This window comes from Quercus suber, unplaced genomic scaffold, assembly GCF_002906115.3.
Source record: "Quercus suber isolate HL8 unplaced genomic scaffold, Cork oak 2.0 scaffold_13, whole genome shotgun sequence".
Classification (NCBI taxonomy): domain Eukaryota; kingdom Viridiplantae; phylum Streptophyta; class Magnoliopsida; order Fagales; family Fagaceae; genus Quercus; species Quercus suber.
Window position 1 is genome coordinate 1,275,465 of NW_027069478.1, and position 21,071 is coordinate 1,296,535.

At 37.7% G+C, this 21,071-nt stretch overlaps 2 protein-coding genes across 6 annotated transcripts; one reads left to right on the top strand and one right to left on the bottom strand.

Annotated features, from left to right (window-relative positions):
• The first annotated feature begins 523 nt into the window (after nucleotides 1-523).
• LOC112007577 (probable sarcosine oxidase) lies at nucleotides 524-2,613 on the top strand. Its single transcript, XM_024039946.2, has 2 exons — nucleotides 524-746; nucleotides 1,167-2,613. The coding sequence occupies exon 2, from the start codon at nucleotides 1,343-1,345 to the stop codon at nucleotides 2,558-2,560; it is 1,218 nt and encodes a 405-aa protein (XP_023895714.1). The 5' UTR covers nucleotides 524-746; nucleotides 1,167-1,342; the 3' UTR covers nucleotides 2,561-2,613.
• Nucleotides 2,614-5,416: 2,803 nt separating this feature from the next.
• Nucleotides 5,417-19,856, bottom strand: LOC112007579 (trans-Golgi network-localized SYP41-interacting protein 1). Of its 5 annotated transcripts, none has more exons than XM_065779797.1 (10): nucleotides 19,626-19,856; nucleotides 19,141-19,257; nucleotides 18,251-18,514; nucleotides 12,210-18,098; nucleotides 7,961-8,846; nucleotides 7,191-7,873; nucleotides 6,435-6,576; nucleotides 6,189-6,270; nucleotides 5,980-6,094; nucleotides 5,417-5,778 (listed from the first exon to the last, which is right to left on the bottom strand). In XM_065779797.1, exons 2-9 carry the CDS (start codon nucleotides 19,189-19,191, stop codon nucleotides 5,992-5,994), a joined length of 8,100 nt encoding a protein of 2,699 aa, XP_065635869.1. In that variant the 5' UTR covers nucleotides 19,192-19,257; nucleotides 19,626-19,856; the 3' UTR covers nucleotides 5,417-5,778; nucleotides 5,980-5,991. The 5 variants fall into 5 exon arrangements, with proteins under 5 accessions (XP_065635869.1, XP_065635867.1, XP_065635866.1 ...); XM_065779795.1 differs by having other exon boundaries at nucleotides 18,242-18,514; XM_065779794.1 differs by having other exon boundaries at nucleotides 12,210-18,109; nucleotides 18,238-18,514.
• Between the last annotated feature and the right edge of the window lie 1,215 nt (nucleotides 19,857-21,071).

Here is a 21,071-nt window from a genome sequence, read left to right on the forward strand (position 1 = left end):
TTTAAACTATATTTATTAAAAAATATTTTTATAACCTGTAGTCCCACGATTCTGTAGCCGTGAAGGAGAATGGGGAAAAAGGAAATCAACCGAAAGATAAAGGGAAGTTACGAGGAAGCCATAGGATGGAAAAGAGATCAAAATAGAGAAAATGGTAAAAGGATGCAATATTTGTTGTTTTCTGTGCCGCCTGACACACATCACCGTTTCCTGTGCCGCCTGACACACATCACCAAGTATTGATGTTTTCGTTGATTTCCCGTTAGACTATTTCAGTAAATAGCAATGTTAGTTTCACAATATTTTACACAATTTTTATCAGCGGAGATATCGATGCACATGAATCCATAATTTTTTTTCTCCACTAACGACTCACGACAAATTATGATGAATATTGTCTAAAATATTGTGATACTTGCTAGCATTGCTCTTCGAAAAAGCAAGCAGACTTAAACAAAAAGCCTTTCAAAACAAAGCCTTAAAAAATTTAAAAGCAAATGAAGGGTGAAAACTTGGCCACATGTACAACTTTTTCATGGGGAAGGGGTAGTGTCTGCTATATTGGCAGACAAGTTTTTTGAAAACGAAAAAAAATCATAGACTTTTGGTTTCTTTTGGTTTTGGGTACCAGTGACAGAAGAAGAATGGACCCCAAAGAAGCAAGAACAATAAACGTAGAAAGAAAACACAAAAGAATGGAGAAGAAGGAATACTGGAAAACGCAGAAGAGGCAGGGTAAAGATAAGGTTTGTGCTTTTCATATCTATTTTATTTTGTGTATTTGGTGTGTTTTGGGACTACATTTTCGGATTTGTGGTGAGGACGAGAGATAAAAAGCCAGAGTTCAACGGAGAAATGGCATATGTCAACGCCCCTTCTTTTTCTTTTTCTTTATTTTTGAAGATTCGGCCTAACCCGTGAGAGCGGTTCGCACGGTCCACTGTGTTTTTTCTTTTTTGTGTAGAGCGGGTTTTGAAATTTAAAGAACCATCGGTTTTCGGTTAACCGGTTCGGACCGTCCGGTCCGGTCCGGATTTCAAACCCGCTAAGGTAGAAGTAGAAGTGTAGAACTATATTAAGGTATTAGAGGCTAATAGCTATCCCTATCATTGCTATTGTTAGACTAGTAGTGCAAGCTCATAACTTGTTGCTCTTTTTCTCCTCAGATCCTAGCCTATCCACCTCATCTGCGAGGGCCTAGCTGCCCTTCCGTAAATACCAAAAGTACCTGTCTAGTGTACGGCAAAGAAGGAATTATCTGATCTACGTTAACCGCCGACCGCGCAAAGAGAAAGGAGCACACAAGAAGAGAGAGAGAGAGAAGCAAGAAGAGAAAATTGAGATGGCAGTTTCCGGCGAAGAATTCGATGTAATAGTGGTGGGAGCTGGCGTCATGGGCAGCTCCACCGCGTATCAAGTTTCGAAAAGAGGTCACAAAGTCCTCCTCCTCGAGCAGTTCGATTTCTTACACCAGCGTGGCTCATCTCACGGCGAGTCTCGTACTATACGCTCAACTTACCCGGAGGAATACTACTATCCCATGGTGATGGAGTCCTACAAACTCTGGGAAGAAGCTGAGTCCCACATCGGCTACAAGGTTTACTTCAAGGCTCAACAATTCGACATGGGTTCGTCGGATGACAAGTGTCTCCGTGAAGTCATAGCCACTTGTCGGAAACACTCTGTCCCACATGAAATTCTCGACCGCCAACAAGTTTCCGACAAGTTTTCAGGCAGGTTCGATATTCCTGACAATTGGGTTGGAGTGTGTACTAGTGATGGTGGTGTGATAAAGCCCACTAAAGCAGTTTCTATGTTTCAAACTCTGGCGATTCAAAACGGTACTGTTCTTAGGGACTACATGGAAGTGAAAGATATAAGAAAAGATGGTGTGAAAGGGGGTGTGTGGGTTTACACTAGCAATGGCGAAAAGTTCTGGGGTAAAAAATGTGTGGTAACAGTTGGGGCTTGGACTACAAAGTTAGTTAAAACGGTTAGTGGGATTGATTTGCCCATACAACCTTTGGAGACTATGGTGTGTTACTGGAGGATTAAGGAGGGGCATGAGGATAAGTATGCAATTGGTGGTGATTTTCCAACTTTTGCATCCTACGGTGAGCCTTATATATATGGCACGCCGTCTTTGGAGTTTCCGGGGTTGATTAAGGTTGCAGTGCATGGTGGGTATCCATGTGATCCGGATAAGAGGCCATGGGGGCCTGGAATGGCATTAGGGACTTTGAAACAATGGGTGGAAGAGAGGCTGTCAAGCTTGGTTGATTCTGGAGGGCCTGTGGCTACACAGTTGTGCATGTATTCAATGACCCCAGATGAGGATTTTGTGATTGATTTCTTGGGTGGGGAGTTTGGGAAGGATGTTGTGGTCGGAGGTGGTTTTTCGGGGCATGGGTTCAAGATGAGTCCGGTGGTAGGGAGAATACTCACTGATCTTGTGCTCACTGGGGAGGCAAAAGGCGTTGAGCTAAAGCACTTTAGGATTGGAAGGTTTGAGGAAAATCCTAAAGGGAATTTCAAAGAATTTTTACATCATGTGATGTAATCTGCTATCATTCCTCAATGATTGAATAAAAGTCTATTTTTATTTCTCTGTAATAGTAACTGTGTACATTGGTGCCAGTAGTGTCTTATGTTTGATTATGCTGCAAAATTGCTGTTTTTTTATATATATATATATATATATATAATATAAGTTGTATTAGCAACTCTCTCTTAACGTACTAGTACCTTGTTAATGCTGCCCCACTATGTCACCTTTTTATTTTTGTCTTAAGCATTCGGTATTTTCAATCTTATTTTATTTTATTAACTCAAAAAGTTACTTTATTAATTATACTATATTATTTTACAACACACTCAACATCTTAAAATTTTATTTTTTTCCATTTATTTAAATATTCTTTTATTTTTTCTTTTTTTTACTATTTCTCTTTTTCTATTCTTTTTCCTCTCTTTCTCCCTCAACCTTTAGCACCGGTTTCAACACACAAACCTCACACACAAACCCATGACTAACCACACAAAACAAAATGCACAGTTCATCAAAACTTTCTTTTTCATCCCAATTTTCTAACCAACAAACAATACCCAAAAGAAAATTTATATAGAAAACACAAAAAACTAAATTGACTTCGCTCTCATCCATAAAAAGGCAAACTAAAATAACAACAAAACACAGAACCTTCTCTTATTTTCTTTCATCTTCACGCCGATCCAAACCCAGCCCATTGACCCACCGTCGTCAAAACCCACGATCTCCACTGTTGTCAAAACCCACACCTCCAAAGAAACCTACCACTGATGCCTCGCAGAATCACCATCGGAGCCATTAGAGCCCTCATGCCGACCCATCAAAGCCATATGATTCCACTTTGTCAAAACTTACGAGGTCTTGGGTCTGAAGAGAGCAGAGAGCAGATGAGAAAGAAAGAAGGAAGAAGAGAAAAGAAGAGAAATAATGTAAAGGAGAGAGAAATTTCCGGGTTAAAAGGGGGAGAGAGAGTATTAAAAAAATTATCCCATTCAGCTATAGCACAATTGAATTTTTTTTTTTTTTTTTTTTTTTTTTTTTTTTGGCAGTAGTTACATTTTACAACATCTAATGGAGAGGCATTTTGGGCCTGAATTGTAAAATAAGCCTACATTTGGGATTTGGCCTATTCGTTGGTAATGCTCTTACCACCCAAAATGGTTTCAATCGATGATCTTGACTTCAGATTTCCTACTTGGAAGGTAGTAATCATGACTTCAAGTCACGATTTCAATTGCTTTTTAAAGTGTGTAAAAGAGTTTTTGTGCAACAAGTTCAACTCTTTTTGATTCTTGACATATAGCTACAGGACCCATTTGTTTGTTTAGTTGGCCTTCCACAACAAATTATTGAAAACTTAGATAATTTAGATTGACTCCAAGTCATGATTTCAATAACTTTTTAGAATGTGTAAAATAGTTTGTGTGCAACAATTGTAAAAGTCATGTGATGTAATTTGCTATCATCCCTCAATGATTGAGTAAAAACCCCTCAATTATAATTACAGAGAAATAGAAATGGTTTTTACTTAATCATTGAGGGATGATAGCAAATTACATCACATGACTTTTACAATTGTTGCGCACAAACTAGTTTACACAGTCTAAAAAGTTACTGAAATCATGACTTGAAGTTATGATTACTAACTTCCAAGTTGGAAATCTGAAGTATCTATGTTTTCAATAATTTGTTGTAGAAGGCCAAATAAAGAAACAAATACGTCCTATAGCAATATGTCAAGAATAAAAAAGAGTTAAACTTGTTGTACACTAACTCTTTTACACGCGCTAAAAAGCGATTGAAATCGTGACTCGAAGTCATGATTACTAATTTCAAAGTTGGAAATCTGAAGTCAATATCATCTATTTGAAACCATTTTGGGTGGCAAGGCAAGAATAAAAAGGTGCCTTAGTTGAGGGCAACATTGCTAAGGTACTAGTACGTTAAGAGAGAGTGATGGCTATATTATATATATATATATATATATAAGATAACAATTGTACACAATTATTATTACAGAGAAATGAAAATGGACTTTTACTCAATCATTGAGGGCTGATAGCAGAGTACATCACATGATGTAAAAAATCTTTGAAATCTTTCCAATTCTTGACATATAGCTAGAGGACCCATTTGTTGGTTTAGTGTGGCCTTCTACAACAAATTATTGAAAACTTAGATACAGGAAGCGTCCTACCAGGCAGTAGGAAGATATTGATCACTTTATAGTCTTTGATCTTTGGCTAATCTAATGATGATAGATAGCTCTGAAATTGACTGGGAATCTCATGGGGCAAACATGTACAGCTGCACACTGAATATATAATCCCTCCAGCATTGCTGGTAAGGTTTTTTGATAAAGTAGCATGGCTCTTAAGATTTACATGCCACAATGCTTAAACATTGTTCTTTCAAAATAGAACACAAGTCCACCTCTACTTTGGCCAATTCTGCATGTTTTTGGTTATTCTGTCAAAATCCAGCATTCAGTCCAAGACTCGAAGTATCTTAAAGTCATGATACCATGCAAATAAAGCACCGGGAGTTAAAGTTTTCATTATTTTCTGCTGCACTATCTTCTTATGTGCCAAAAGTAAAACAAAAATACTTGGAAAAGAAAAGTTTCAACCATATTGTTGTATTGAGCAAAAAACGAAAAAAAAAAATATATATAATATATATATATATATTGAGATTTAAGAAAACTATATGAATTTAAAAATTATAAATCAACAAAGATATGGACACTAGACGGTTAGCAATATTAAGAAACATGTAGACATACACAATTGATCACAAAACTTGCTCTTACATGGAAGACCCACCCAATTTGTACAAGCCACAAATCAAGACAAAGCGTGCCTCCGATTAGGGATAACTAAAGATATTCTTTAGAATTATAAGGATATGTGTAAATACAAAAGTAGTGAAGTACAACCTTTGGTTGGTTTTGAGTAAACAAATTCTCAACCTATTTCTAGTATCATGGTAACAAGGCATTTTGTCTTATTGGATGCAACCAAGCAATCTGGGATTAACAAAAATAAAAATGGAAAATCACAGTTGCCTGGTTGAGCTAAATAATGATCAATCTAAATATATCTAGGAAGAAAAAAAAAATTAAATGATTATACTTTATAAAATAAAAAATCAATGATTACATAGACAAATTTGATGCCAGAAACAACAAGATCATGGTTGGGCCCTCTTGCATTCAAGTAAGTATCAACCTGCAGATCAGGAAAATGCAATTAAGTTTAATTTACACCATAATCATGCCATTTAACTGTGAAACAGAATGCATATCACACCAGTAGAACAAATAGACAAGGCAAAAATATTGCATGATAACAAACACAAAACCCCACACCCAGTAAATCCAGCAGATTTGCAACAAAGCCAACTAATATGAAGAAGAAAGGCTCACTAACCAGTTTGGCTTCTCAAATCATAACAGTAGCAAGAAGTGCATGCAATATGGCCCAATAGATTATAATACCCATACGTAATGCAGGTTGTCGCATCAGAGCCCGATCACAAGAAACCCTGGCAGGTTAAGAATAAAATATGGTTTCAGCCTATTTGCTTAAATAAGTTTCAAAACAAAATGATAAAAATAAAAAATAATTGGGTGTCCTACCAAAGGCCATCAATCATGTCAGTCACAGGTCTTGTAAATCTTGGCACAATTCTTGATGTAGTGAGTGACTTGAAACCATGAACTACAGTGGCAAAAGAATGAAAGCAAAAGGAAAAAAAAAAACATAAATATATAAGAAATGCATTCATTATATTATAATTATGTTAATATGTGTGTGTATGCACGTGCATGCACGTGTGTATAAAAGAGAATAACAAGCCAATGGTTGTATTTTTCCTGGTTTACCTTTCTCATCATCTTCGTCTTCTAACCTACCACTACTGCCAGGATCCATATCTATAGCAATGGCAACCTGGTCATTGTTGCCTTTCCGCAAACTGCGCACTTGAGGTGCAATTGAAGTCCCAGGCACTGTCCGTTTGTTTATCTGCAAGGAAGTTCACCATAACCGATTACGTAATGTCAAGGGTAATCTAACAAAGATAAGAGGTCAAAATCATAGAATACTCTATATAGGATAGAGCATTGAAAGTAATGAAGATGAATTTTGATAGAGGATATAAACATTATTAACTACCAAAAATCACCAGTAATATAATAATGTTTAAACTAATCACTAATGAACCAAACTCACAAAGGGGCATTCACATAATCTGAATTTAATCAATCTATCAAATAGTTCAAAACATTTTCCCCTAATAAGTACTAATAGTACAGAACAAAATAAAAAGTGTATAGTTGTGGTCAATAAAGATCAACTGGAAGCATAAAGCAAATATCACATCTAACAATTTTGAAAGGGAAACCAGTGCTAAAAGGCACATCTTAATTCATCAATTAGATGTACCAGTGGTTGCCACTATAACATTTTCTTTTCTTTTTTGGTGGTGGTCGTGGTTTTTTTTTTGTTTTTTTTTTGTTGGGGGGGGTGTTTCAAAGATGTTCCTAGCATCTTTTTTTTTTCCAGAAAATGAATTTTAAAAAGGACACAAATAAAGCTATATCAAAATAATAAGAACTAAGAATCTAAAATATTCTCACCACAGGTTCAACTTCCAAAATTTCAGAGGTCATGCTAGCCCTTTCAGATCCCCCAACACCCTCCAGCAAATTTAATCGTGATTCCTTCTCATGTAAAGACTTCTCAAGAAATTCTTCTTTGCGTGTTAACTCTTCCACCTTGCTTCTTTCGACTTGTAACAATGTGTCCTTACTTTGAGCTGCTGCCCGTAAATTTTCCAATTCCGATATGATAGAAAAAACCTTCTTCTGGAGTATTTCCTTGTGTTCATGAACATCATTGCTGTTCTTGTCAGCAAGATGCACATCATGCACCTCAGCCTGAGCAACGATCAGTTCAAACCATGTCAAGAACTCATGAATCTCATCTGAGGTCCTTTTGCTACTCATTTGTGATGCAACAAGAACATCATTGGTGCATCTAGTGACCTCTTGCCTTAAGAAAGAGATCTCTGCATCCCGATCTTGCAGTTGTGCTTGAAGCTTTTCAACCTCAGCTAGGAGACTCTCAGAAAGATGATGAAGCTCATCAAACTTGGTCACAGTGATGGAAAGCTTTTTCAAAGCTTTTCCACGAGAAGCATCAAGGTTCTTCAAATCTAAATTCTTTTGTTGTACAACTTTTTCCATTTCCTCCATCTTGTTTGTCAGATCTTCCATCTGCACCTCTTCCTCGTCAAGTGCTTGCATCAGTGCCTCAATTTCTGTGATCAACAAGTAGTATCTATTATCCAAATAAAGCATTATGAGCCATACAAAAATGAAGTAAATTTAAGATAAATCTAACTGACCTTGGTCTTTGGCAGCAAGCACATCAGTAAGAGATTGAACCTTCTCCTGTAACTCAGTTGAGGTGGCTTGTGCATCTTGCAGCTCCTTCACTCTCTGCTCTAGTAAGTTCCGTTCTCTCTCTATCACTTCAAACTGTTTTTCCAAATCATGCACCCGCACTATGGAAGATTGAAGATCTAGTGAGTAACTTGTTGCAGCAGCTTCAGCTTCCTTTATTTGACCTACCAGCTCCATGCAAATCCTTTCTTTCTGAATGTCCTTCTCCTGAAGCTCCTTCCGCAAATTTGCTATGGTAATCTTCAATTCCTTTTGGCTACCCACTACAGTTTCAGCTTTCAAGCTAGCAAAATCCCTCACAGCCAATACAAGTTTATCTGCCATTGTCCTGATAGATTCCTCAGAGGACAATTGAGCTGGTCCACTGAAAGGAAATTCTCCATCAACAGATGTTGATCTCAAGTTCAAACCCAGATCTCCAGCAGCCATATTATTTCCAACCAGGTCAACTCTTCTGTTTTCAATTTCCACAACTGAACTAGCACATGCTTCATAAAGCACAGCAATGTTTTTACGCAACAGTATAAGTTCCATGCCTTTTTCTTTTTCCACTGAATCTATATGAACCATGTCTCTCTTCATTGCCTCAAACGACTCTTTTTGGGAATTCATCTCTCCCTGAACAATGTCCATCAATTTAGATAGACTGCTACCTTGTTCATGTAATGACACTGAGTGTTTGGAGATTTTTTCTTTAAGATCTCCAATTTCTGTCATGAATTCTTGCAGATGATCCACAACAAAATTACATGTTTCAAATACAACATTTTCGTCAAAATGACCATCAGTTTTGGAGTCCAACCAAGAATCCATAGACGGAAAGTTCCCCTGAACAAGATAACACGGGGTGCAAGATAAAAAATGAATTACACATTCAATGACCAGTTAAATTCAGAAACCAACAAGCTAGTCAAGGAGAATAATGCATACTATTTTAGTCATAAAAGTCTTATAATTAGATGAGTAGAAATTTTGCTCGTGCCCACTATTTTATTCATTTTTATAGAAAGATCTACAGAAAAACAAAAGTCAATGCAAATATGACATGAAGCAAAGACTGACAACCGTAGATCAGTACATATAACATTAGTGCAGATCTTGTAAGTGACACATCTATTGATATTAAGACAAGACTCAAAAGCCTAGCCCTATGTTTGAATGGGGGGAGAGGAGAGGAGAGGGGAAGGTTAAAATATACTCATTTTTAGAATATTCTAGGCACCTTTCCCTCTCCTGAAGCAGCCATGGCAGACTGATTTGTTAATACCTTGCAAATTTTCCTATTTTAGACTTATTTTATGGGGCCCACATGTGAAGTCCAATTGAAGGTCTAGCTATACGTGTCCTCAGTCCTCACATTAAAAAGGATTTTTTTAATAAGTTACGGTGAATTTTGTGCAAAACTGTAATTTCCGTAATTGCTGTGAATAATTGCTATGCATTAAGGGTAATTTGGTAGTTTAATTAAGAAGAATTTTTCTAGGCTACATATCTTAGGTTTTATTTCTTTGAGTCCATGATAGTCTTTTATTAAATTTTAGTTTTCTAGCCAAACTAGGAGTCTTCATACAACAGGTACAAGAAAGAATATGTGCTCAAAATACTCAAAGGAGAGATTGAGTTGATTAATAAAAAATTTTAAGTGTTTTGAGCATTGAGGCATGTTAGCCTTTGCGAGTTCTTTCTCCCTTTCTTTTTTCCCTTTTCTTCTCTTTCTTGCTGTGTTATTCACGAATACTGTTCAATTGTTCATGCAGCCCCTAAACACCATTAAATTATCTATTTCTTCTTCCTTCCAATCCCAAATCAAGACCTTTCTTTTACCTATCAAAACCCTTAACCCCACATACTTTATTCTACCAAATATCCATCAAATAACTCATCAAACCACCTTTTAATTCATTACACAACAACAAAAACCTTTATTCAAAAATTCTAAACCTAGATCCACAAATTCTCCTAACCCTAAGCCCACCACAAGCACTCGCAAACAAATTCTCTAATTATCCTACCCCATCTCCCTCCATTCCAAACATATCAAATAGATTTTCTTTCTACAATTAAAGTAGCATGAAGATATCAATTTCACTTAAGTACTCTACAAATTGACATAATAGGGGAGTCCATTGATCATTTATTGGCACATTGCCATGTAGCTAGAGAGTTGTGGAATACAGTATTTTCTTTATTTGGGGTTCACTGGGTTACGCCATGCCATGTTGTGGATCTTCTAGCAAACTGGTTGTATAAATGTAGCAGACGTAAGTCCTTGGTGATTTGGAGTATGATTCCTCATTGTATTATGTGGGGTATTTGGTGGGAGAGGAATGTCATACTTTTGAAGGATGTAAGAGATCAACTCATGATATGAAGTTGGTTTTTCTCTAAACTTTGCTAGTGGACAAATGCTTCGGGTGTTTTTACTTTTAATTCTTTGACAAATTTGTTAGATAGTTGTACTTTCTTTGCTTTATAGTTTTTGCTGTTTTGTCTGATTCCTTAGTACGCCGCCTAGGTGCTTTGGTTTCTTGTATTGTTTTCTTTATTCAATAAAGTTATATTACTTATTCAAAAAAGGGGGTGGGGTGAGGGGGGAGAGAGATTAAACACTACAATAGATAACTATCATTACAAATAGGATGGTCATTACTTTTTGTACAAATGGATAGATTCCATACAAAATCCAATTTATAGGTATTTTTTATCCGTAAGTTTCAAAACCTATTTGTATTTTGTACAAATCCACATAAGGCCTCAAATTTTGACATATGGGAAGTGGCTCAAATTAAACAAATCTTCTCCAACTATAAGGAGTTTGAGGAGTTCTTCCTCTCAATAAAAAGTGAGTAGATTCCAGATTTTGCAAGAAACAACCAACAACAGTCAAAGGGCCAGCACAATAATGTCAAAAAAATGATAATTTTCTTTTCTGCCCCCTATAAGCAGCTTTTGAGTGCTAATAAGACTACCAAATAAGAACAAATTTCTGTTTTTAAGGGGGTTTTTTTTCTTTTTTTTTCCATTAGTTAAAGAGGGACAGCTAATGAGCTGAGTTTCTCAGTTATTTTATAACAAAACAACATAGAACATCAGATTCAAAGTACTGATATTATAAAATAAAGGCCAACTTAGTTGATGAAAAACTAGTCTTTGGTTCTGAGGGAGCAACTGTTTACTGTTAACTTATAAAAAAAAATAAATAAATAAGGCCAACTTAGTATTTTACGTAATGTTTTTCATGGGTGAGTGGGGGTGGGTCAGGACCTAGGCACACCTGATTCACCACAAGATGCACTTATGTTGAGTTTCTCAATTTTAACAAAGACAGTATAGCACATCCTTTTGTGGGTACATAACAATATAGAATATAAGACGCAAATATCACTCTATACTGCACCAAAAAAATTCAGAATCAACACGAATTAACTTTATATAATATTTACTGCTGTTAGACACTTCCTCTCAAATTATTTGAGAAAGAAATCCAGAACTCCATTCTATGTATCTTTTGCAAATGACCAACAAGGAGAAAAGGCCACCAGAAACTCAAGCTGTTTAGGGATGCCACTAGAAAGATAACTTTTCCAAAACAAGCTTATCCAAGACAAAATACATATCTTGAGGTGATACTGCCATTCATAGCCATAGGATACATCAAAGCAATGAGCATGCAGTACATTTATATCGGTTTGACTGTACTAATCTGCACATATATTGAGGTTTGGTACTCTTTTTAACATAAGTGTCATTACACTACTTCAGAAAAAATTAAGTGTAAATAGGATAATGACTATAAACTTTTTTTTATTCCCAAATCCCAATCCAAAGATCTTAGCATAAACTTGCAAATGGCCTTAGGCTCAACCACAACATTTAAATATCAATGAGTCATGCATGCATAAATGTATACAAGCACTTAGCAAATATACTGCATATGCATGTACAAAGGCCGCAAAAAATTCCCCCTCCCAAAAAATTTATAAAAAAAAAAAAAGGGTAATTTTAAAAGAATTTTTCAATGCCCAAAAAGAAGAAAAATAACCCTAAATGTGCTGCATCCATAGCATGTTTTACTTTAGAATCAGTGTGAGATTAACCAAAGACAAGATAATTAACATGGAAAAGACAAGATCATAAATAGATAAGTGTACACAAAATATACTAAGACAAATATATAAGCCCGAATGATACCTTTTTATCTGAAATTCTGGATATAACAGCATCAGATAGAGTGAAAAGAGGTGCAACAACTCGCTTTGCTTTGTCTGCTTTCAGAAATGACTCAACACCAACCTCCAGATTGTGCAAAAATTCCAAGTCCTTGGAGAAAACATCACCTTGTAAATTCTTAACATCATGAAAGCCCTTTCTGAGTTGGTTCAGAATAGACTTTATCCGCATAAATTCAGATAATTGGTTCTTTCTTTCCTCAGAACGAACATCAGATAACTTTTCAAGCCGTGAAATAGCTTCAAGTTTGGCAGCCTCAGCCAAATCCCTTTCCTTAGTAAGCTCAGCAACTTCATTTGCAGCTTTTGCTAGCTCCTCTTGAAGAACATCATTTCTGTCTTGAACCTCATTCAGCTCAGCAAGGAGCAGCTCTGCTGCCCTTTTAGATTTCCTCGACTGCTGCTCTGAAGAAGCAACAGCTGCGTCTAAATCAGAGACTAGTTTTCCAAGTTGTTCCAACCTCTCCACTGGATCACCACTGTTGACTTCACCACCAACATCAATGCCATTTAAAGTATTCAAAATCATGCTCAGCATATGTTCTTTCTCTTGTAAATAGTGCTCAGTTTCTGTTAAATGATTCCTCAATAACAAACGCTCAGACTCTAGGGCTTCTACCCTTTCTGGATAAGCAGAAAAGTCCCTGAACTTCTGTTCATACTCTGCAAGAGCATTTTCCCAGTGGGTAATCTGAGATTTCAAAAGTTCCACCTCAGTATTCTTCTCTTCAATGGTTTGCTTCAGACTGTCCCGCTGTTGCACCAGTGACTTCCCTTTTCTAACTGCAACATTTAACTTCTCTCTCACAGAAGCAGACTTCTGCTCCTCCTCACTAAGTAGCTCTTGCAACTCCTCTTTTCTTCTACCAAGAGCTTCTACTTCACAAATCAAACTTTGCTGCTTCTCCATATATCTATCTCTTTCCTCCGTCACATGCATCAGCTCACGCATAGCCTCCTCCAGTTCTTTATTCGAAACAGCTATATCCAGCTCCCTGGAATCATGTGAATTTATGCTTCTTGCTTCATCAAGAGTAATCTTAGAATTTTTAGCATGGTCTGTATCGGCCACATCCCCAAGCACAGGATTCATTGAAGAAAGAATTGCGTAATTTTCTATAAGCTTCCTCAGTAATTCCTCCAGGCAATGGATACTACCAGTTCCAGAAACCAGATCTTTTGTTCCAGATTCTTGCAATGCATCGCTAACCAAATCCTGCAATCTTCTGATTTCGCCTTCAATGCTGACAATTCGTTCCTCATTCCCAAGCTGATCAACCAATTTATCCTTCAAACCCGTAACTTCATGCTGCAGCTTTTCATTCTCAAGTTTGAACTCAACTGTCTCTGCTGAAAGTTTTTCATGCTCATGAGCCAGTATCTCAAATCTTTCAGAAAGGTGCTCTCTCTCTTGAGTAACTTCCTGGAGTTCTGCCTCAATTGTCTTTGCTGAGAGTTTTTCATGTTCATGAGCCAGTATCTTGAATCTTTCAGAAAGGTGCTCTCTCTCTTGGGTAACTGCCTGGAGGTCTGCCTCAAGGCCAGATGCTCTCCTTTGTGACTCTTCCAGATCAGCACTTAGTGATCCACAATAATTTTCAAAATTATCAATCTTCTCCCGGAAAGAATTTCTCTCATGCTGAGCCTCCAAAAGCGCTTTTCCTAACCATTCGATCCTATCCTCTGGTTCCGCAGACCGGAACTGCAAAGGCATATCAATCCTGTCCAAAAGTTCTTCAAATCTCTGTACCAAGTTGTTCCTTTCCATTAACGATTGTTCGAGCATTTCATTTTGTTCAGCCAACCCATAAAACCTATTTTGAAGTTCCTCCAACTTTCTTCTCAAATCGTCCCCTGAATTTGAGCTTGGCTGTACATCGTCTCTCCAAGCATCTATACCAACAAAACCAGCATCAGAATATGAACCTCCTCCTGCAGAACTCTTCTGATCCCAATCAGTCACAGGCACAGAGTTTCCAGTAGCTGACCTCGCCAACCAATCAATCTTTTCAATTATATCTCTTGAATGAAAATGCTCTGGCAGATCAAGGTCTTCCAAAATTTCTTCTATTCTTTGAAGGACAGAATCTTTAAGAAGGAATGATTCCCTTAAACTAGTGGCTGAGTTGCGAATGTATGAAAGCTCAGATTCCAGAGCTTCCACACGCTCACCTGCCTCCGAGTAGGTCTTAAGTTTTGTTTCAACTTCTTGAAGCCTAGTGTCTTTCAACTGCAGCTCTTGCAAACATCTCTCCAGTTCGCTAGAAGTCTCTGCCAGAGACTGCTTGAGACCATCTCGCTGCACAACCAAGCCTTTCCCCTTGGCAACAGCTATGCCAAGTTTCTCTCTAATAGAAGATACTCGCTGATCTGACTGTTCAAGTTCACTTATTTTCTCTTGTAATTCAGAACGTGCAGCAATAAAAGCTTCCTCTGCCAGGCGTAAACTGTCCCTGAGAATAGGGATTTCATTTTCATGCTCAAAGGTCAAGGCTTCTAACTGATGTATCTTATCCTGCAATTCTGTCAACTCCATCATCTTATATCCAAACTGCTCTCTAGACAAGCCAACTTGCACATCAGCCTCCTTAAATTTCTGAACAAGAACAGACAATAAAAACTCCAAACGCACAGCAGGTGTTGCATCCAAGTTAATCTCAGCTTCATCCAATTTTAACACATCTTCAACATCTTCAATTAACTTATGAATAGCATTTGAATTCAGGCATCTCCTGTTCATTTCCTCAAATTCTTCTGCTCGATTAATCAACTCTGCGGTGAGTTTACTGTTAACAGACTTGAGTTGCAGCTTCTCATCCAAAGAATTCTCCAGCTGGTCCAAGAGGGTCTTGTATTCACTATAATCTAAGGGATCAAGCAGTTTCTCAATTTGTACATTTTTCTCACTTTCTTCCACAGATCCACATGAACTTATCACAAGTTCCCAAAGTTTACCATGCATCCTACTCAATATACCAATAGCCAATTCATTTTTTCCATGCAAATCACCACTTTTCTCATTCGCCTCTTTGTATAAAGTACAGATTGCTTCATGGTCAGTTTGAGCAACTTGGAGTTCCCCCTGCAGAGCCTCAATCACTTCATTGGCAACATTAACAGAAGCAGCAACACGGCTGCTTATATCCAAGCCATTGTGAGTACCAGTTGAGATGGTTGAGGTCAAATCTTCCCCAATTGATTTATCAAGCTTCCCAACAGCATCAAGAATCTGAGTAACAGTAGAATTCCAATCTTGCTCAAGAATCAATACCCTCTCATCCGCTTCCTTCTGCAAATTTTCTAATTGACTGCCAATTACAGAAGCCATCTCATTTGAACTATGCTGAAAATCATACAATTGACTCTGCAATTCACTAATTCTTGATTGGTACCCTCGTAGTTTTCCACCAAGCTTGCTGTTTTCTGCTCTGAGATTAACATCATGTTGCTTCAAGGATTCATAGAGAACCTCAAGCTCACCATTCTTTGCCTCAACTTCACCAACATGTTCCTTTAAAGCTTCACATATAACCCCAAGCTCTATGTTGGCAGCTTCCAAATTGTTACTGTGTTCCTTCAAAGCTTCATGTTCATCCCTGAGCTCCTCTAACATGGCATTAGCAATTTTCCTACCATCGCGTTCCCCCTTGAGCAGTATACTGGCATCCTCAGCACCCACCCCCAGCTGCTTAAGCAATGCCCTCAAATTTCCGGTTTGCTCTTTTGTTACCGTGAATAGATCTTCTGGAGATTGATTTTCAGTCAAAGCCCTTTCCTCTTCCTCTTGTTCATCAAGTTGCACCTTCGACTCAAAGGCTTGAATCAGTTTTGAAACCCCAGGTGCAGCAACTTTACCAGCTGACCTGCTCAAAAATGCTGAATGAGAATGCATCCCTTCAATTGCCTTTTCAAGTTTCTGCAAAATTTTCTCTGCCTCCTCTAAGTGTCCCTTCAAGGCAACAAACCCAAAAGAATCATCAAAGACTACCTGTTCAGGCAGCTCGAGTGGTGGTTCTACTGCAACGCCATCAGATAAGGGCGTCTCTAATACAGGAGAATAAACTTCACTATCTTGCTTCCCAAGAATCTTGTAAGAATCTTCATAATCTGCTCCACTTTCATGGCCTCTACTTCGTACTTCCAGGCTGACTTCATTCCCAGCTTCCCCAACTTGACAGGCTATTTGGGTTTGCTGGCTATCAATCTCTCCTATTTTAGCTTTAAGAGTGTCCAGACCGCTATGAAGATAAATATTTTCCCCAGTGACTTGTTCAAGGCGCATATTCACTTCCTTCAGGTCAACTTCAACCTTCATTCGTTCCCCATGGTCTGTAGACAACCGTTCCTGAAGAGCAAGAAGCTCAGTATTAAGCCTCTCATTCTCAAGAAAAAGATGCTCCTTCTCCTCTTCAAGCTTGCTTCTTTGTTGTGTTTCCAAAGCAAGACTCCCACTTAAATTTCCATTTTCTTCCTGTAAAGCTGCCACCAGAACCTTACAGTCAGCCAATTCTACCGATTGTTTCTCCTTCTCATGGGACAGATGCTCCTTATCCTCTTCAAGCTTCTTTCTCTCCTCCATCACTGAAGCAAGACTCTCATTTAAGCTAGAACTTTCAACCTGTAAAGCTGCCATCAAACTCTTGCTATCAGCTAATTCAATTAACATCTTCCCATTCTCACGGAATAGAAACTCCTTTTCATCCACAAGTTTGTTTCTCTCTTCATTCACAGAAGAAATGGTCCCCTCTAAATTATTATTTTCCACCTGTAAAGCTGCTACCAAACTCTTGCAGTCAGCCAACTCTGTTAACCGGCTCAGCAAGTCCCCTTCTGACCTTTCCAGACTATTCTGCAACTCACATGCTCTAGCAGAAAATTCCTCAACCTCCGCCTTTGCTGCACAAAGTTGGTCTTGGAGCTCCTCCCTCATGGTAGTTACAAACTGGAGTTCAGATCTGCATTGTGCAAGCTCTTCAACAAGGAATTGATTCTTCTCACGAACTTCATTGAGTGAAGCATTGAGTAGAGATATTTCATCAACCAACTGACACTGCTGGTGATCTAACCCCATCTGTAGTTCAGACTGTTCAGCAAGTTGCAAATGAAAGATATCTTTAGTAAAATATGTGAGATATAATTCTTCTTTGAGTCTCTCCAATAAATCTGTAAAGCCATACTCTGCAAAAGTAAAACTCCCAGTCCCCAATTCTGCTTTAGTAATTGATTCTCTTGACTTGAGCAGAAACCTAAATTCTTCTTCATTAAGCCCCCTTATCAGCTCCGCAAGCTGCAAGAGACTGGTTGCACTCATGTCTGCAATAGGAGAAACAGTCCATCCTCCAGCCAAACTTGCCATTTTCTTTTCAGGTCTTTCAAGGCTTTCACCCTCAGGCATAAAAGATTCATCAGGCATATACTGCTGATTGTACCCCTCTGCAGCTGTCCTACTGTCCAAATCAGTCTGAACCTTTTCTTCCCTGCCTTTTCCATAGTCACCAGACTGAAAAGTCATGTTTGAGTTTTTTCCGTAAGATGAATCTGGTGCTATTTCTTGTCTCTGCCAATTTGTCATGGAAGGATTAACAGCTGAAATCCTGTCAGCTTCTTGTAAAGTCGAAACAGAAGCTGAAAACCCATCTGACAAGAGTGTACCATCAGATGCAGATACTTCACCTGGCTCACCAGTTTGCTCTGCTTCACAGTGTGTCTCCTTCATACTAGTCTCTACTGAAGCTATCCTTGAAAGAGTTTCAGCACTTTCACCATGCTCATACAAAGGAAGCTGCCTGTCTCCTTCAAGCTCAATTTCACTGCTGCGATCAGATTGCTTTGAGTCCAAACCATCAGCTTCCTGCATTGCCCCTACCCAGCAACAAATGAGATATAATTATACATCAAATCCACAAATTATCTTCCCTAACCAGCCCAACATATTTCTCGGATATTCCTAAATGACTAAGAATTAAGTATCAAGTGAAGGAGAGGACAACCTACATCTGTTACCTGATCTTCCCTTGACTGCATCGAGGATGTATCAGGCTCACTAATCCCCGTCGAATGCGATAATGATGATTCAATAGTTTCCAAATCTGAACCATCATGAGGTGCAATTTCCCTTTCAGTATCCTGGGATGACACAGTTGGTACTGGGGTAGTGGATGATTCATCAGCATCAGCTTCATGCTGGTCAGATTTACCAGATTTTTTTGAGGATTTTCCATGGCTAGCACTGCCTTTACCTTCCTTCTTCTGACGATATTGCTGAAGCTATTGATAGAAAATTAAAACCCAAAATTAATATCCCCAATCACTCACATTCACTATCTGTTTGGTTGATAAGATGTCAGGGAAAAGGAAACTAGCATAATTTCCAAATCTTAGGGAACCCAATTGAAAAATATAACTCAGCTCGAATTTCCCAGTTTTAAGAACAGTAAACAAAATACATTGACATTAAAACTTTATCTTTTTTCTTTTTTTACAGATCTTCAGCTTTAATATCCTAACAACCAAACAATGATACAGGAACCCATGTTTTAATCACACCCAACAAAAAATATTCAAAAACCCTGCTGCTACATTTGCTCGATGAGATACCAAAATAAATAATAGAAAACACAAAGCAAAAACCTCGTTTCTACTTTTTTTATTTCCACTCCTTCAAACAAAGTAACCAGCTCAGTTGCCCCCAAACAGTTATCGAACAAAAACTTAACTATAATACAAAATTAACTTAATTATGAACTCGATAATATCATAAAACCAAAGAAACAAAACCTATATCCTTTCTTTTCCTACAATTTCTAAGCAACCAAACACGAAATAACAACAGTTTCAAACACAAAAAATCCCAAACTACATAGAATGAATAGACAAAGTAAATGAACAAGGACCTTTTTGCGGCCAGCAGCGAGCAGATCGGTACGGCTCTTGTTCTTGTCCATCTCCACAAAAATCACAACCACACACAAGTCTCGATCACCATTAGAGACTCCACCTTTTTACAATGCCTAGAACAACAACAAAAAAAACGAATATTCAACATAAATAATCAAATGTCCATGTTTGCTGTTTGGTAGCAGAGAAAATAAAAGAGAAAATTCTTATTAGACTCAACTTTCAAGTGCCTATTAACTCAAATAACTAGCTAATCATTATGAACCTGAAAATTCAAAATCTCAGTTTCGTGCATTTTTCCCACCGACCAAACAGAACGTTAAAAAGGAAATTCTAAAAGGAACTGATTCGAATTTTCGTACCAAATTAAACCCTAACTATCAATCAAACGGTAAATTGTTTGAAAACGAAAACAGTTTGATTCGTGAAACATCGAAAACAGAAATTGATTTTGCGAAATGAAATGAAATGAAAAACGTACCTCAATATTTGGCTTATAGCTTGGCCCGATCTATTCGATTAGTGCAAATGCAAATTTGATTTTGCTTTTGCTTCGAAAAAACAACAAAGACTTGTTGGAGTGTGTGTGAGTTTTTGTTTTATGCGTTTTTTCTTAGATCTAACGCAAGCTTCCTTTTCTCTGTAGGCTCTCACCTCTATAGGTAAAACGTCGATATGGCACACTGTTTGTTCGGTACTGAGGGGCTGAGCCGGTTACGTTTGGTACTGAACGAAATTGGGATTTAACCATAAAATCCCAACTATGTAGGTAATAGTCATTAGTTTCAAACTATATTTTTTATTAACATTTCGAGTTTAAGAGACTTGATTTAGGAGCTATAAATCAAGTTTTTGAAGGTCGATTTTTATGTTTAGATCCGGTCTGAGTTGGCATTTTTTCTATGTGGCGTCCACATAGAAATCGAGTCTTTCAGACTCGATTTACAAGCCTATATATAATATCTCTGCAACGCAGCAAATCAGAAATCAGAAATGAAAGCCAAAAAAAAAAAAGCTGAAGAAGAAAAGAAAGCCCCAGGCAGCGGCGACCCAGGGCCAGGCCGCGCGCGAGCCCAGGCCGGCGCGTGAAGGCCAGGCCGGCGCGAGGCGCGAGCCCAGGCCGGCGCTAGCCCAGGCCGCGCGGCCTCTTTCTCTCTGAACTCATCTTTCTCTCTCTCAGATCTGGTCTTTCTCTCTCTCTCTCTCTCTTCTCTGATCTGGTGAGCTCGCACGGCCTCTTTCTCTCCCTCAGATCTGGTCTTTCTCTCTCTCTCTTCTCTGATCTGCTGAGGTGAGGCGCGTCTGAGACTTAAAATTTTTTGAAATATTTTTGGTTTAGAAATCGAGTCTTTGTGGCTCGATTTCCACGTAATCTGCCACGTGAAAAAAATGACACATTAACCCATAAAAATCGAGTCTCAAAAATTCGATTTATAGGCCCAAAATCGACCCTCTTAGGCTCGAGATGCTATTATCTTATATTCTTTCTAAACCGGGCCAACTAACTATAAAGTTTGATATTTATGCTTAGTTACCTGGATTCCCCTTTGGTACTCAACCCAAATCTTACTTCCTACCTAAATTTTCTCTTTTTATTTTCTCTTCTTTATTTCCAAAATAATTTTAGAGATAAAAATTATTTTACAAAATATTTTATAATTGGTAAATAGTTATTAATAAATAAAAAAGTGATATTAATGATAGGTCTAATTGAAAATCAATTAAAATATTGGCCACATTAACATTTTGTAAAAATATCGTAAAATAATATGTGACTGTAGTATTACTCTTCCAACAAAATTAAGAAAATCCAATTAAATTCTACGAATGAAGTCCAATTTTACTACATGTGTCATAAATTATTTATTTTTAGAAAGAGAATTTTATTTTTTAATTTTATAGTGTGTAGTAGTGGTACACTCATGTA

Coding starts and splice junctions, on each gene's coding strand:
- LOC112007577 (XM_024039946.2), top strand. CDS start 1,343: ATGGCAGTTTCCGGCGAAGAATTCGATGTAATAGTGGTGGGAGCTGGC.
- LOC112007579 (XM_065779794.1), bottom strand. CDS start 19,191: ATGGACAAGAACAAGAGCCGTACCGATCTGCTCGCTGCTGGCCGCAAA. Junction 7,874..7,960: donor GCTTGCTGCCAAAGACCAAG/GTCAGTTAGATT, acceptor TGTTGATCACAG/AAATTGAGGCACTGATGCAA. Junction 6,577..7,190: donor TTTTGGAAGTTGAACCTGTG/GTGAGAATATTT, acceptor ACTTCCTTGCAG/ATAAACAAACGGACAGTGCC.